The sequence below is a fragment of the Patella vulgata genome, chromosome 7 (genome assembly GCF_932274485.2).
Source record: "Patella vulgata chromosome 7, xgPatVulg1.2, whole genome shotgun sequence".
Taxonomy (NCBI): Eukaryota; Metazoa; Mollusca; class Gastropoda; family Patellidae; genus Patella; species Patella vulgata.
The window spans coordinates 62,361,121-62,379,578 of NC_065885.2; the positions used below are offsets into that span (position 1 = coordinate 62,361,121).

Below are 18,458 nucleotides of genomic sequence, written 5' to 3' on the forward strand. Positions count from 1 at the left end.
ATCTCGGCAGAATCCGGTACCCTACATCTAACGTAGAATCTGTCGAGGTTTGCCGAATGATTGATTTCCCTTTTACAGAAATCATTAACTTTCAAATTGAATTTGGAATTAAATTTGTGATGTTTTCGGAGGTATTAGAGACATTTGGGTATTAGTAGAATATATTGACTAGAGTTTCCAGGGGTTTTCCAGCCTGGATACCCCTTTTCAGTAATACAGGACGGACGGCCTCGCAAGGAACAACATCTGCTCGAGAGAACACGCAAAGGAACCCTTGTCACTGTCCGGGCACAATTTTCACCCGTATACCCATCTTCATTATTGTGTGGCAAAGTAAGACGCTGGTCCCCTAGTCTGGGTGTTGCGGTTTCGATCCCTCGGAACAGAGAGGGATTTCGGTTACAAAACCATTGGACATCTCTGGAGTTGCTTAACTCATGTTCTAGAATAGCAGAAAAACGGATTTGCGACGGTTAAATTTTCAAAATATCCTCCGGGAAGGCGAGGCCCGCATACCACGCGACGATTGATTAGTTGGTTGGGAAACAGGTTAGTCAGGTAGGCTATATTATTATATTGGACCATATTGAAGTTGCTGTATTGACGGGCTGGAATAGCAGGAAAACGCGTTTGCAGCAGTTTTGACATGATGGGGCGCTGATTTACAGCTCGTGTCCGAGAGTCATTTTCCTGCTACTCCCACTGAAGCCCCAAATCATCAGCTTTTATACGCTGCACGATGAGGCGATAAAATGCACTTTTATTTACCTAATCTAAAAGGAATAATTGAACATTTCGTTTTTTTCTGCATCGAATGGGCTAATAAAGACGAGCATAGGCCATGCAGTCAAAGTAAAATGAAAGTACTGCTAGTAGCATGTTCTTGCTTAACCCGAGTGTTTCAGTCAGAGATATTATTTGTACTACACCAAAACTAAAAAATAAAACGAACGTAATTTCTAAAGCTGTTGTAATAAAAATTTTAAAAAAAAAGCTAAATATTACTGCTATTCAGAATCGTCAACAATAGATTTTTTACGGCTGTAATAGTTGATAGATAGATGTGTAGAGAATTTCACGTGCGATGGTTATTTATAGACTCATAGACTCCTGTGCTAAGTGTTATCGCACCGCGTGACTAGTCAGAAATCACTTCGAGCGATGAAATGCATTGCCAGTCGCTAGCGCGTAGCACCACGCTCCTAATATTAGACGGCTACAAATTAGTAAAAACGCGTTTTCCTGCTATTCGAGGCCGTGAGCTTGTAAATGGTTCAGTAGCCTTATTTGTGTTGTTTTGCAAGAGATACCCATCTCGATGCCCAGCTGAATTCGAGATTTTGGAGGAGGGGACATATATGAAATGCCGAAGAAATTCTCGTTTAGAGGCCACGGAGCAGCGGCCAGCGAAACTGGTCGTCCACGAGCGCCAAGGACTCATATCGCTATGTCGGGGTTCGGCCATATTCCTGAAGCTATGGCCCAAGAAATCCCTCTCTGGCCATTGCTGGATTGTCTTCTGAAACTCGAGCTTTTGAGAGATTGTGTCTATTCTTCCCTTTCAATCAAATATATATCCTAAGTACAGCAACATGACAGCCCTTTTTTTTTTATCCATTAGTCAATTTAGAGAAATTGCGATTCCCGAGATAAAACAAATAATGATCGATGCCCGAAAAATGTCACACAAAGCACAGTGGCTCCCGACAAAATGTTTCAATCTTTAGTAAATTCAGTACAAATTCGCCGTATACAATTAAACGAAAAGTATTAGTGTTTTATTATCAAGTATAAGTTATAGGATTTCGGGCACCTTTTTGCCGTCTAGAAGGTAAAATATTTTATTCCCAAAAATATTATATTAATTTTTATTTTATTTTACCCGTCTGCACGAAAAATCTGATTGTCGGAAAATTAGCGTGGGAAGCCCCCTCCCCACCCACCCTGGCTAGTACCTCATCAATTACCTCCGCCACCCCAAGAAAAGGAAAAACACAATCGACTTTAGTGCAATAGGCATTTTATCTAACATTTTCACATATAAGAATTGCTATGCAAAGCAAACTTATATCCCTACCAATTTATCATAATATTATATGAATGCACCATTTCTATAGCTACCCTTATCTCTCTGGCCTAGCAAGGGGTGGGGGGGGGGGGTGGGGGGGTGGCCGAATGGTTAGCACGTGCGCGCTGTATCACAAGGCCTGCCATTGATTCAACTGGCGTGGTTTCGAATCCTCGGTTGTACGTGACAAGGAGTAGGGTCGCCTGTCCAACCTCGTGGGTTTTCTCTGGGTCCTCCTGTTTTCTCCCACTGCTAAAGATCCTTACGCGCAAGTGAATTATTGAAATAAAATTAAAACCATATGTTAGTCCCGAAATGACCTAGTTTGTGTCGAGTGGACGTTAAACCCTATCTCTCTCCCTTCCTCTTTCTCTCTCTCTCTCGCACAGCAAGTATTTGAAGCTTTGGTGACGACGCGCGACGGTATTTCGTTTCAGATTTTATCCCCAAGAAACAAAAAACATACAACCGAACTGCTGTTTGTCGGTTAACGGAGAGCATTCTGCGATGTCATCGTCCTGTTTCAAGGAAATTAATTGTAAGGGTTTGAATCTTTATTATTTTAATGCATTTTTTGCCTACTAAGTGCCATGTGAATTGGTTGTTTAATGGCCTTTTCACGGTCCTTTGCATTACTTTAATATGAACACCGTATTCTTAACTGACGGGTTTGTGAAGGATAGGCAAACGGGGTGTGCACAAATTCGTTCAGTGAACAATTAAATGAAACGAAATAGAAATATTATTCTCTAAAGTGTGACATAAAACTGCCGATTTAGTTGTATTTTTGGGTGTCTTTAATTTCCAGTAAAGTTTTAGATTATGAGCTCAATCTTTTGAGAATTACCTGAGATAAATGTATTTTAGAAAAAAGCTAATTATCAGCTTTTTAATATCTGAACCTTCCTATTTTATAAACGGATTTCTTCGATTATGAACAAACTATTTAACTTTGGTTATTATAAACTTACCTGTGTGTTTGAAATCAACTCCGGTTAAATAAAATCCATTGCACAATTAAATATCCCAATGAATAAAAAAGTTCTCTCTTGAAAAATTGAACTCCCACAAACTTTTGACATCGGGCAATACCAAAATGGAACCCGATTACGTCACTCTTCGGGAGATATCATTTCGTTTAAAAGGGTGACAGCATGCGACATCGAAAAGCTTTACGGTATATTTAAGACAATTCATGGTATTGGCCTCGGCTCGGTATTAAGTTTGGGTGTTCGGCCCGCATGTCTTTATTTTATTTCCATCTTTTTACATTCTAGTAAAATCCCTGCAAAGTTTTTTTCTTTTGAAATAATATAATTCTGTTTTAATTATTTGATTAGTCGAATGGGAGAATTTTCTTTTGAACACAAATGGGGCACAAAAACGACATTCGTTTAACGGGCTTTAAATTGCCTTAAAAGAATGATATTAAATTAACGATGCACTCAGAAACTTTGGTCGTGAGCTTCATGTTGTTTGTTAAATTATTTATAAAGAAGATGGACTTTATTTTTACGAGTATCCGTGCAATCTTTGATATTTTCATTGTGAATAAAATTTGTAGACTGGCCATCAGTGGTTTCAATATAAATCTTCTATGTATTGCCTTTAGTTAATATTTTTCGTCGCCCAAACTCCAACGATCGCGGTTTGTTTTCATTGCAACACGTGGTTGTCAAACTATCTGTCAAAATTAAACACCCCCACAACAGCTTCATTGGTTTCGTCCAACACGTGACGAAAGCCATGTTTTCTTCCACTTAGTAGAAAATATAAGTAAACACGTCAAATTTTTCAAGAGAGAACTTTTTTATTCATTGGGATATTTAATTGTGCAATGGATTTTATTCAACCGGAGTTGATTTCAAACACACAGGTAAGTTTATAATAACCAAAGTTAAATAGTTTGTTCATAATCGAAGAAATCCGTTTATAAAATAGGAAGGTTCAGACAGTAGTGTGATGTACTTGGTTCAAGTTCTGTGGAAATTTTTCATATTACAAATATTTCCTCAGTTTGAATTCAGGTAATTTTGGAATGCACATGCCTTAATCAATCGTCTTAAAATGTATAGCTGTTAAATAGAATTCCCTTCTTCAATGACTGATTTATTGGGAGCCACAGCTGGCTCTGTGAATAAGACATCAACTTGCTAACCTGGAGGTCTCGTGTTCAATCCCCGTTGTTGGTCGTGAAAGATCTTTTGGATTTACCACCGTGCAAGATGGAGGGGCTAGCAAGGGACAATGTATTGTCATTTGGATGGCACGAAAAACCGAGGTCCCAGGTAACCTACACATTGGCATACATGTAAAAAAAACACTGAAGTTGGAATTTGAAATAAGAGTAGGCCGCACCGCCGCTGTCCAGGCAAAATTTCCCTCAAAGCACGCTGTATGGCGTATGCACGTCTTCATTAGCCCAGACGCTGCAGAACAGTAGGACGTTAAATCCCCATTTTATTCAATGACAGATTTGTCTGTTGAAGAACCTTTATATATTTATCAGATGAACGACTACTTTCCCATATAATTGCAAGGGAGCAACAGTAGAACCAGAAGGTCTTGATACTTTGAACAGCGTCTACATGTTGCTTTGGAAATGAAATGGGGTTTAACGTCCTGTTGTTCTGCTTCAACTAGACTAATGAAGACGGTAATGCCATACAGTGTGATATGAGGGAAATTTTGCCTGGACAGCGGCGGTACGGCCTACTCTTATATTGAATTCCACTTCAGTGGTTCTTTTACATGCACACCAATGTGTACACAGGACCTCGGTTTTTCATCCCATCCGAACTACTAGACAGCTGTCCTTGTCAGGCTCTCCGTCCTGCACCTCTGACAAGGGGGAACCACGACGGAAAATCCCTATGAAGTTTCTCGGCCAACACCGGTAGTGAACCCGCCACCTCCAGGCTGACAGGCAAGCGTCCTACCCACCTATCCACCGTGGCTCCAAGTTGTTTTGATGGTACATGTTGGCATTCTCATAAAAGAACCTATGACAATTGGTTTTCTTTCGTTCAAAATCTTTGATTGGTTTAAATTTAGTAAGTTGACTGACAAGGACAGCTGTCTAGTCATTCGGATGGGACGAAAAACAGAGGTCCCATGTACACGTTGACGTGCACGTAAATATCCCTTGGCAGTTGAAATTCGATATAAGAGTAGGCCGTAGCGCCGCTGCCCGGGCAAAATTTCTCTCATAGCACACTGTATGGCGTATGCCCGCCTTCATTAGCCCAGACGCTGCAGAACAGTAGGACGTTAAATCCCCATTTCATTTAATGACAGATTTGTCTGTTGAAGAACCTTTATATATTTATCAGATGAACGACTACTTTCCCATATAATTGCAAGGGAGCAACAGTAGAACCAGAAGGTCTTGATCTGATACTTTGAACAGCGTCTACATGTTGCTTTGGAAATGAAATGGGGTTTAACGTCCTGTTGTTCTGCTTCAACTAGACTAATGAAGACGGGCATATGCCATACAGTGTGATATGAGGGAAATTTTGCCTAGACAGCGGCGGTACGGCCGACTCTTATATTGAATTCCACTTCAGTGGTTCTTTTACATGCACACCAATGTGTACACAGGACCTCGGTTTTTCATCCCATCCGAACTACTAGACAGCTGTCCTTGTCAGGCTCTCCGTCCTGCACCTCTGACAAGGGGGAACCACGACGGAAAATCCCTATGAAGTTTCTCGGCCAACACCGGTAGTGAACCCGCCACCTCCAGGCTGACAGGCAAGCGTCCTACCCACCTATCCACCGTGGCTCCAAATTGTTTTGATGGTACATGTTGGCACTTTCGTAAAAGAACCTATGACAATTGGTTTTCTTTCGTTCAAAATCTTTGATTGGTTCAAATTTAGTAAGTTGACTGACAAGGACAGCTGTCTAGTCATTCGGATGGGACGAAAAACCGAGGTCCCATGTACACGTTGACGTGCACGTAAATATCCCTTGGCAGTTGAAATTCGATATAAGAGTAGGCCGTAGCGCCGCTGCCCGGGCAAAATTTCTCTCATAGCTCACTGTATGGCGTATGCCCGCCTTCATTAGCCCAGGTTAGGAGCAGAACAGTAGGACGTTAAACCCCATTTCATTCATTCATTCATTAGTAAGTTAAAAGCAGACAACGAATATAATTTAGTAAAATATTGCAATATATATGGTGATATAATTTCTCAAATATCGCAATATTTAAAATTTGAAATCAGAATGACCAGACACTAAATTTACTGTATATTGTTTCAGACTGCTGTTTCTAGTAGAGTTGATCTCTACAACAGAAGCATGATCACAGGACATCCAGCAGACCCACACATCTAAAAATGTCTGTAGAACTAAAGCGCCGCAGGTATGGTAGTAAAATAAATAAATCATCATTCATTCAAATAATTTGGGTCTGACTCTGAATCTTTCCTCCGGTTTCCTCCCACTGCTAAAGACCCCTGCGCGCAAGCGAATTATTGAAATAAAATTGAACCATGTGTTAGTCCCAAAATGACCTAGTTTGTGTCGAGTGGACGTTAAACCCTCTCTGTCTCTCTGAATCTTTCCCTAGCCTAATAGGACAGGAAGCAACTGTTCGCCGAATGGTTCGCACGTGCGCGCTATATCATAAGGCCTGTCATTGAGTCAACCGGTGTGGTTTCGATTCCCCGGTTGTACGTGACAAGGAGTAGAGTCGCCTGTCCAACCTCGCGGGGTTTTTTCTGTGTCCTCCAGTTTCCTTGCTAACAGTAGCGTTTTATCATTGAGGCACTGGAGGCGCCAGCCTCCTCGCGAAAAAAATCAAAGAAGTTGAAAAAATAAAACGGGATAAAAATGCTAAAACCGATGAGAAAAATGAAATGTACCCTAGTTAGGGAGGGCCCTAAAGGCAGACAAAAGGGCCCCACGTTTGAAAAAAGGGCCCCTCGTCTGACAAAAGGGCCCCCCTGACCATGGGAAAGGGCCCTTAGCCTGAGTCAACGGGATTCCCGAATATTGGAGTTTCGTAAATTGTAAGGTGCTTGGGATTCGTTTACAAAGTGTATAGTATTAGTAAAATACACGGGACAGATTCCATGGATTATTTTATGTAACTGATTCAAACGTCTAATCTTTCTTCTTTCACGTAATTTTGACCATGCAGTTTCAAAATATAAAGATTGTCTGGAGGTGTAAACTGTATTTCCTGTAACAACGCAAGCTGCTTTCATCTGAAAAAATTTATGATTTATCTGAATTATAACTACTACAGTTATCCCAAACTCCACAACAGTATTCAATTATAGGCAAAATAAAACATTTATAGAGTTTATTAAGTGAATCCTGAGAAATTAAAAAAATCTGAAGACCCCCCCCCCCCTGGGTGTTTATGTACCGACGTATCTAATATATACGTGTTATCATATTTAATATTAAGCGGATAACTAATTTTTTGACAACTGAAGATCATTAGTTCTGTCTTTCCTGGATTAAAAGTCAGTAACCATTATTAAGACCATTGTAATAATTTGGATAAATTAAAGGGACAATCCCGATAAGAACAGAGTCTCAAAAATTAAAGTCTGAGTATTTGTGAAATTTATGGACCAAAATATAAAAGCATGGTGTATTTACATTGTCTGAAAATTTCAGCTGAAAATATTTAGTCGTTTGGACGTGAACGTCAACACTGCTTATCCGGACACGTAACCCTTTTAAGATTTCGTGTCATCTTTTTCATTGGGTGACCTGATAATCGTTTTACGTTTCTTGAGAGGTCTATACAGTGAATGACCCATGTACTTATTTGATAACAAACGATAGATTTCACCTACATATTATTTTTATAGAAAAAAAGTCTGGTTTTATCCAGATACTGTATAATACAAAGGTCTCCATTTCCAGGTGCAGACTGTCAGGTTTAAGTTATTTACAAGCGTATCACAAATATCGGGTTAGTTGATCGGCCTTAGATAATGGGTTTTAAATGATTTTAACACAAAATTAAGCAGTTTTATTCCCCAAAAGGTTATCGGGATTGGCCCTTTAAAGTTTAATTCAGATTCAATCTTTTCAAAACATTTTGAAGAAGAAGACAAAGACGTATCGTCGGCGAATAAATGCGCGATTCCAAACAAACCATCAGAAATATCGTTAATGTAAATAATAAATAATAAAGGTCCCATGATTGAACCTTGTGGAACCCCAGGATTTGTATACCTAAAAGCTGAAGACGATTTGAGAGATAAGAAGAAATGCGATCATGTTATTTACCAGTGATACTGTAATTAGATAATTTATGTAACAGGCCCCTATGAGACACTTTGTCAAAAGCTTTCGATATATCACAAAATATGAAAGCTATAGATTCTTTATTATCAAGTGAATTGCATATGAGATCGTACATTTCAAGCAGTTGGTGGACGGTTGGTACTCCTGGAAGGAATCAAGATTAATATTTATTAATCAAATACATGTAGTTATTTAAAAAATAGGTCAATAAGTGTTGATAAATTATACGTTCAAATATTATTTCACCCATTTTCGTATCAAAGTTCTCAATAAGTTGGTCTATGGAAAAATGTTCACTTAAAAGTTCATCCCAATTTGGATCTAAATACTGCAGCTCAGCTTCTTCGCTCTTTGGCTACATTCGTCCTTGATTTACGGGGAAAATTTGACACCTTTGAAGCGGAAGGCAAAGAGCTGTCTGGTTGCAACACATACAAAAACACGAGAAAAAGAAGGCGAAATCGTACATATGACGATGGAGATGGGGAAGAGACAATTTTGTCGCCTCGAGAAAATTTCCGAACCCAGACATTCGTAATAATGATCGATCAGCTATCGGCTGCTCTGACAAAACGGCAAAATGCTTATTCAGTTCTAAGCCAAAGGTTTGGATTTCTCGGTAAACTCGGGAATCTAAACCGTGATGAACTGAAGGAAGCAGCATCTACATTGTTGGCCATCTACACCGACGATCTAGACGAACATTTCGAGAACGAACTGCACCAGTTCGTAAACGTCATCAAGGACAAAATTTTCATTACGGATAAAATTTACGAACTCAAGATTCTAGAAATGTTCGATTCAGAGACAAATGCTGGAACAGCGTTAATATCGACATTTCCGAACATATATACGACATTGCGTATTTATTTGTCGATCAAGGTCACCCATTGCTTGGGTGAGCGTTCTGTTTCCGCCTTAGCGCGGATAAAAAATCATTTGCGTTCAACTATGGGGCAAGATCGCATGGGTGCACTAGCTTTATTGTGCATTGAAGCTAATCTTCTGGATTCGATTAATTTGGATGAAATCATCAAAACTTTCGCGAGCCGAAAGGCTAGAAAGAAGGATGTCGTCTAACTGGAAGATGTAACGTCCTTGAACTTTGGTCAAATATTATTTGAAATCCACCATATTCCATTAATTATTATTTGATTGAGCTCCCGGTACGGTACGAACAAGGGATTTGTTTCGCATTCAGGCTTCAAACAAGTATCGGATTAGGCACCGGACCTCAGAATAAACAGGCCTCGAGGATATGTAAGAATGCACCAACATGTTCCTCGACCTCCGGTGGCCGGGGGCAGACACGCCCCCCCCCCCCCCCCGCGAAAGAGGGCCCTCAAAATAGTATAGCCTCCGCCATGATAAACCTTAAAACGCCCCTGCTTGCTAAGCAAATTATTGAAATAAAAATTAAACCATACATGCTAACCATTCGGCCATCCAACTACCCTGGATGCTACGCGCAAGCAAATTATTGAAATAAAAATTAAACCATACATGCTAACCATTCGGCCATCCAACTACCCTGGATGTACAGTGTATGTAAGAAAGGCTTATACCAGTGTCAAAAATATTGTACACCTTGGCTGGAGGTCCACTAGATCGTGAGGCTGTAGATTTCAAATTGTCAAACCTATAGATAAATCCTAGATCACAAGGCCCTAGGTTTCAACTTGCTGAACCTATAGGCAAATCCTAGATCACAAGCCCCTAGGTTTCAACCTGCCAAATCTATAGGTAAATCTGAGATCACAAGGCCCTAGGTTTCAACCTGCCAAATCTATAGGTAAATCTGTCACTGGATACTTTTATTAATATTACATTATTATTATTATTGTAGGACCGGTTTGGCATATAATGAAAAGCTTACTAAGCATTTTAGCTTGTGGAATCCCGATTTCACTGAAATACCAAAACGTATAGAAAAACCGTATGAAAGATGTCAACAATATCAATTACTTGAAAGATGTGAACCCGTTCAGGTTAGTTTTATTTATTTATTTTCCACCTTCGAACAATTTGTCTCCATCCAGCTTTCCGTCTCTGTTGCCCATTGTTGTTTACTGATCATATCTTATAGACCATTCGAGATTTCTTTATGAAACTTTGTACACATGTCAACCAATTAAGCAGTGGACACACTTGCTGAATCAATCCGTGTCGAATTGCAGCTGAATTCATTTGGCCAAATGAGTGGACACACTGAGCGAATCCTTCGCTCGATTTAACAGTCGATTGCATCACCTTTCACATCACGTGATTAAACATGGCAGCAACCATATCTTCAAACAATCACAGGACTTCTCGATATGAGGGCTGATTGGCTAATGAATTCTACAATCGGGCGAATGCTTCGGCGAAGCGGACACACTAGGCGAATATAATTTCATTCGGCCGAATATATCAAACATGACAGTGGAAACACTACGCAAATTTCGACTTTGATCATTCGACGACTAGTTTATCCACCGCTTAATATAGTAGTTGTGCCTTATGATGCTCATTATGATGACACAAAGCCCATTGCTGATTCAGATGTCTAGTCATTGGGATGGGACCAAAAACCGAGGTCCTGTGTACACATTGGCGTGTACGTAAAAGATCCCTTGACAGTTGGAATTTGATATAAGGGTAGGCTGTAGTGCTGCTGTCCGGGCAAAATTCCCATCATAGCACACTGTATGGCGTATGCCCGTCTTCATTAGCCCAGGTTAGGAGCAGAACAGTAGGATGTTAAATCCGATTTTATTTCATTTCATTTCCATTGCTGATTAAATTAATGAAATTTAACTCAGACAACATAACAACAATATTCTGTTTTCTTAGACCACCAATAGATAAAACAATGTAAGCAGACTATAGAAATAGATTCTTCTTCTCATACAATCCTGCCAAAAAGTAAAAAAGAAACGGTTGTACTCTGTAGCGCTGTTGCATGGGCAAAATATCCCTCATAGCACACGGGGTTTTTTGGATGTCCGAATGGTTAGCACGTGCGTGCCGTATCATGTGGACTGTCATTCAGTCAACTTGGGTGGTTTCGATTCCCCGGTTGTACGTGACAAAGAGTAGGGTCGCCTGTCCAACCTCGTGGATTTTCTCCAGGTCCTCCGGTTTCCTCCCACTGCTAAAGACCCCTACGCGCAAGCGAATTATTGAAATAAAATTCAACCATGTGTTAGTCCAGAAATGACCTAGTTTGTGTCAATTGGAGGTTAAATCTCTTTTCTCTCTCTCTCTCTCTCTCTCACTTTCTCTGATTGTCAAACCCCATTTCTCTCTCTCTCTTCCCTCATAGCACACTGCATGACATGCCCATCTTCATTAATCCAGTAGGATGAGAACAGTAGGACGTTAAACCCCATTTCCTTTTATTATAGAGTCGAAATGCCACACAGGAAGAAATGGAACTTCTGCACAGCAAAAACCATATCAAGATCTTAAAATCTTCTACTACGATGACTGAAGAAGAACTGAAAGAACTCTCGCAGAAATCAGATTATATTTATTTTCATAATGTAAGTTTAAATTTACAGACATAAAGTTTGTCTGAATTTAACTCCACTAATTGTTATAATGAATCTGTATTATTGGCCCCAGGTTGTATGCGCAAAGGACTAGGGTCGTATGTTCAACCTCATGGTTTTCTCCGGGTCCTCCGGTTTCCTCCCACTGCTAAAGACCCCTACGTGCAAGTGAATTATTGAGAAAAAATTAAACCATATGTTAGTTTCGAAATGACCTAGGTTGTGTCGAGTTAACACTAATCCCCATTTCTCTCTCTCTCTCCCCTATTTACCAGTTACAAGTTTTGTTTGTATTGAACTCTATAGGGTCAAAAGCCACTTTTATGACCTCTGACGAGACTTTCCACTACAACTGGTCAGATCTTCTTGTAGAGAAGAGCAGATCAGTACTGATTGTTTGTAAATTAGTTTTTTACCTGAAGAAATTGGAAGCAGAATTTTTAATAGGAGCTCCCAAACAACAAAATTATTATTTTTATTCACAGGATTCTTATGGTAGTGCCTGTCTTGCCCTTGGTACCTCAATACAATTAGTCGATGACATCATAGAGCAGAAGGTAAATTCCATTTAGGGCTTAGTTGGTCAGATGGAATGATAAAAAAAACAAGGCCCTGTGTACACATAGATGTGTATGAAGAAGAACCCTTGGCAGTTCCATTTATGGCTGTGTATTTCGACCCAAAATCGTATTGCGATATAAATCGATGTAACCTGGTTCTTGAAATATGTATTGAAATATGTTGTGAAATCCGTTTCACGAGGAAAAAATAAAATATTTAATAAATTTGCCACAATTTTGAATAAGACTTTTTAAATAAAATTTTAGACTAGTGTTGTAAAATATGAAACTAAAGTTTCAATACAGTAATTTCAATCGATATTGTATAAAAATCGGTTACCAATTAAGACGAATGTTGATAGGTTTTCCATTTGTCATATCTTTGTGAATACTTAAGCGTGATTTTAGAACTATAGAATCCATTAAAGATACATTATGGGAGATTAGATAAAGAGCTGTCAGTTCTCACTATAATAGTTAAACACAGATAATGTTAAGGGAATATGGTGAAAATTTCGATCAAATTGATACACTCTGAACCAAGTATTTAGCGATTGAATTTTAGGCCTAGTCTCAATCATCATTACTAAAAAAGGTACGATAAAAAACATAGTCTTGATCATCCATTTCATGATTAAATTATGAATAGAAGTCAAACAGGAAATCAGAACCTAATCCAATAAACATCACAGGCTAGCGATGCCATCAAGAGTTGATTGTGGTCTGGATAGGTTAATTAATATCTAATTAATAATTTAGATAACATTTCAGGCCTAAAGAAAGACCTGCAATAGGCAGATTTAGCTTGTGCATAATGTATGTTTAAGTGAAAGTTAAATCGTCCAAACGAATATCAGACCAAATATAGTCCAATTCTGTTCATTATTTCCAAAGATTTGACGAATTACAAATTCTATTGATCAATGCTGCTCAGTACCTAAGAAGCGCGCTGCCATCTTTATTTGCCATGCACCAATTGATGGGCCTGTTTTAGATCCGATTGAATCCAAGCCGTGAGATTATCTAGTGTTGATGTTTTGATTTTGTCTTCTTCATTAGATATTGAATAATCAATCTGAGTACATATTAGCATGGCTTAAAGTTACAATTTCATATTTTTAGGTTATATTTTTAAAATGTATTAAAATAAAGCCTTAAAATAGATGGTATCTATAAACCGTCCTACCTTGTTAAAGAATAATCCTATTAGTCCTATAAGTCACTATTGCCAGTTGAGAAATTGGCAAAAATATCATTTTCAACTTCAAATTCAAACATTTGAAGATAGCTATTCCATGGGAGGGAATAGAAAAACAAGGGAGGTAATTGTGTTATTATTTCCGGTGTGAAGATTTTTAAGTGTAAGAAAGATAAACTAGGATCGTATAATAGTGAGTTGACAACCTATTGAGCAAAAGACATAGAAATAAATATGTTTTGACTTTCTTAGAATATATGAAATTCTCGCTTTAAAGGAGCTAAATCACTAATATTCGGAACCTAGCAATTGACACAATTGGTCGCAACGCATATGATAATGTAATATGAATGTATATAAACTGATTTACATTCAATAGGTTCTGTTTTTACTGTAATTTCTAATCAGTTATGTTCAGCAAAATATGCGAAGAGTCCAAATTGAATGGCAGTCTTTCGCATCTGGTTATTCCAGTCTAACAATATGCCGTCACTGTTTGATATTTCATTGTAATATTTAGCTTCGGTCATCGAGTCGCTTCATTACAAACGGCACTCCAAATCAGAAATTAAATGAAATGGAATGGGGTTTAATGTCCTACTGTTCTGCTCCTATACTGGGCTAATGAAGACGGCATATGCCATACAGTGTGCTATGACGAAAATTTTGCCCGACTAGTGGCACTATCGCCTACTCTTATATTGAATTCCAACTGCCAGGGGATCTTTTATGTGCATTCCAATGTATACACGATAACCTGGTTTTTCGTTTCATCCAGGCTGGCTAACGAGCCAGCGTCTTACCCACCTACCCACCGTGGTTCCACCAAATCATTCTGGTACATAATTCGTGTGCCAATTTTAAAATGTTCATTTTGTCTTAAATATTGGATATCATAAGCCAATCTCTTCACGGTAAAATAACAACATCAATGTTGATTTAAATTGACTAATAATTAGTGTTTGCAATGTTAAAGACTGTGGATAATATTGTGTTAGAGAATTGCCTCCTTTAAGCCATGAAAATTTAGATATTTTCCGAAAAATGCAAATCATACATTTTTACTTGAATGAAACTAAACCATTTTTGGACATGTACTATATTTCAGGTACGCAATGGTTTTGCTATAATCCGCCCACCTGGACACCATGCCTCCAGAGATCAGTTCAACGGATATTGCTACTTTAACAACGCTGCTGTCGCCGCTCAAAATGCTTTAATTAAACATCACATGAAAAGGTTTGGATCTCTTATAAGATATGAATTAAGATACATTATGTAAGATTTAAATAAAGAGCTAGCCATTCTTGCTATGATAGTTCAAAAATAGATAATGTAAAATGAATAATTTGAAAATTTCATTCAAATTACTTTATTGCGAGCGAAGATATTAGACTTTGAAGGTTTGACAAGACGTGTGCAATAATTTCAACCACCGTACTGGTTGTTTGAAGCTAAGTCTCGCTCCTCCATTTTTAGCTTAAATCAAAATATCTCTGAACTTTTCTAATCTATTTAATATCGGAGAAATCTGTTTCCATCGAGAGTTGATTATGGCCTGGATAAGTTAATTAATGTCTAATTAATAATTTAGATAACATTTCAGGCCTAAAGAAAGACCTGCAATAAGCAGATTTAGCTCTTGCAAAATGTATGTTTAATTAATTAAACATATGAAAATGTGTTGATCTCTTATAAGATGTGAATTTAGATATTAAGAGATATATTATGTAAGATTTAGAAAACAAGCTTGTTGGTTCTAGCTATAATAGTACTTTGTTCTGTGCGAAGGTGAAGAGTTATTTGTTTATTATCTTAGCAACGGTACTTGACAATCATCGCCTGTCCAACCTCATGGGTTTTCTCCGGGTTCTCCGGTTTCCTCCCACGGAGTAGGGTCGCCTGTCAGGCCTCGTGGGTTTTCTCCGGGTCCTCAGGTTTCCTCCCATTGCTAAAGACCCCTACACGCAAGTGAATTATTGAAATAAAATAAACCATATGTTAGTCCCAAAATGACCTAGTTTGTGTCAATTGGAATTTAAACCCCATTTCTCTCTCTCTGTGACAATCAAGGCTAATTATTGTTAAATTTGGGAATCACAGCCATTGGATGGTGTAGAGAGTTGATTATAGGCTTGTCATGTGAATAAATGTCTAAATAATAGTTTATATAACATTTGAAGCCAAAATAAAGACCTGAAATATACTCTTAAAAAAAGTAGGGGATATTCAGTTGATGTTGATATTGGCGAACACTTCTCCCGATCAAATTAAACATAACACACTGAAGCAAAGATATGCTAAACAGTAAATCTTATGCAAGAACCGATAGGAAAGAAAACATGGATAGGATAAACCAGCAAGCGGCAGTTTTCATCAACCCTTCCTTGAAGTGTCAAATTTGACAATGAACCCCTCCCACGTGTATGACGCTATTGCGTGTTGCATGTGAAGCTCACTGGTTCTGTTGGGGCGATAAGTTCTTCATCTGTGAACATACTCTCAAAGCATGTCAAGTGTCCATGACTATTTATCATATCACAACCTGCATAGGTATTTGCATTTCAATGTCCCCTACTTTTTTTGAAGAGTATAGGAAGATTTCGCTCTTATATAATGAAGCTTAATTAAAATCACATGAAAATGTGTGGATCGCTTATAAGATATTTTAATAACGGAACATCACATGAAAATGTGTGAGGGGATCACGTGGCTAAGTGGGTAAGACGCTAGCTCGCTAGCCTGGAGGTCGGGTGTTCGATCCCTGCATTGGCCGAGAAAGTTCATCCAGATTTTCCGGCGTGGTTCTCCCTTGTCAGTGATGCAGGACGGAGGGGCTGACAAGGAAAGCTGTCTAGTCGTTCGGATGGGACGAAAAACCGAGGTCCCGTGTACACATTGGCGTGCACGTAAAAGATCCCTTGGCAGTTGGAATTCGATATAAGAGTAGGCCGTAGTGCCGCTGTCCGGGCAAAATTTCCCTCATAGCACACTGTATGGCGTATGCCCGTCTTCATTAGCCCAGGTTAGGAGCAGAACAGTAGGACGTTAAACTTCATTTCATTTCATTTCATTTTGAAAATGTGTTGATCTCTTATAAGACATTTTAATAACAAAAAATCACATGAAAATGTGTGGATCCCTGATAAGATATTATTTGTTTGATAACGATACCTGTATGTGTATTGAAACGTAGCATGTTAATAAAATTCAGTGAAATGTATTTCTATATGTCTTATAAGGATTAAGATATTAATTAAACATACATTATGCAAGAGCTAAATCTTCCTATTGCAGGTCTTTATTTAGGCCTTAAATGTTATCTAAATTATTAATTAGACATTAATTAACTTATCCACACCATAATCAACTCTTGATGGCATCGCTAGCCTGCGACCTTTAGTGGATTATGTTCCAATTTACTGCATAACTTTCCATAAATGGATAATAAGACTATGCTGTTTATCGTACTGACTTAAGTAATGAAGATCGAGGCTAGGTGGAAATTTCAATCGCTTAATTCTTGGTTCATAGTGGATCAATTCGACTGAAATTTTCAGCAAATACCCTTTACATTATCTAGTGTTTAACTATTATCGTGAGAACTGCCAACTCTTTATCTAATCTCCCATAATGTATCTTTAACTAAACAGATCTCTTATAATATATTAATTGATACTTTAACTAAATGCTTTAACTGCCAATTGATATTATAAAACCTGGTATAGAATTCTAATTGTAGATTGGGATGTTCACCATGGACAAGGGACCCAGAGATTTTTCTACGATGATCCCAGGTAAGGTCACTAAAAGTGATATCTGTCAAATGGAAGGAGGGCTGGGTTGCCGAATGGTTAATGCGTGTGCGTGGTCGCTTAGTCAAGTGGCATGGTTTCGATTTTCAGCTTGTATGGGAGTAGTAAAAAGGGTTGCCCACCTGTCCAACCTCGTGGTTTTTGTGCGGGTCCGCCAGTTTCCTCTTCCTCCCACTGCTAAAGACCCTTATTGAAATAAAATTGAACCATATGTTGGTCTCTCCCCCTCTCTCTCTCTCTCCCCCTCTCTCTCTCTCTCTCTCTCCCCTCTCTCTCTTTCTCTCTCTCTCTCTCTCTCTCCCCCCTCTCTTACGGAGGCGGCTTATGTCGCCTTTTCGATTAGAAATGCCCAATCTGATTAATATACAGATCTATATTTCTTTCCGTTTTTTTATACTTTCGATGGCCTACACTACATGAAGATCTGACCGGTTGTAGCGATAGGTCGTGTCAGAGGTCATATGAGCGGCATATAATCGAGACTTTGTTTTTTATCGTACAAATTTTAGTAATGATGATCGAGGCAAGACTCAAAATTCAATCACTAAAATCTTGGTTCATAGTGGATCAATTTGACTTAAGTTTTCTGCAAATTCCCTTTACATTATCTAGTTTTTAACTATTATAGTGCGAACTGCCATTTCTTTATCTAATCTCCCATAATATATCTGTAAAAAAACCTGTTTCGAATTATTTCAGAGTTTTGTATTTCTCTATACATCGATATGAACATGGTCATGAATGGCCGAATCTACGAGAATCTGACTACGACTATATTGGTAGAGGTGAGGGTCAAGGCTACAACATCAATGTCCCGCTAAATGTGGTAAGAAAATTATATAAAGTTAGTAATTATTCAAATTGAAAAGTATTTTTATATATAAATGGCAGACCATACCATATATCGCAGACAATCAGAGCGGTGGAATGTGTGCTCAATTCGTTTAATATGGCGTGGTTTTGATTCCCCGGTTGTACGTGACAAGGGGTAGTGTTGTCTGTCCA

At 38.5% G+C, this 18,458-nt stretch overlaps 1 protein-coding gene across 1 annotated transcript in view; it reads left to right on the forward strand.

The window, feature by feature from the left end:
* The first annotated feature begins 2,532 nt into the window (after positions 1 to 2,532).
* Positions 2,533 to 18,458, forward strand: part of LOC126827549 (polyamine deacetylase HDAC10) — a 36,216-nt gene continuing 20,290 nt past the window's right edge. Inside the window, exons 1-8 of the mRNA XM_050557016.2 lie at positions 2,533 to 2,606; positions 6,338 to 6,440; positions 10,194 to 10,335; positions 11,734 to 11,871; positions 12,366 to 12,437; positions 14,747 to 14,877; positions 17,367 to 17,435; positions 18,153 to 18,279. Coding sequence (XP_050412973.2) covers positions 6,415 to 6,440; positions 10,194 to 10,335; positions 11,734 to 11,871; positions 12,366 to 12,437; positions 14,747 to 14,877; positions 17,367 to 17,435; positions 18,153 to 18,279 — 705 coding nt within the window. The 5' untranslated portion in view covers positions 2,533 to 2,606; positions 6,338 to 6,414. The remainder of the gene's footprint in view (positions 2,607 to 6,337; positions 6,441 to 10,193; positions 10,336 to 11,733; positions 11,872 to 12,365; positions 12,438 to 14,746; positions 14,878 to 17,366; positions 17,436 to 18,152; positions 18,280 to 18,458) is intronic.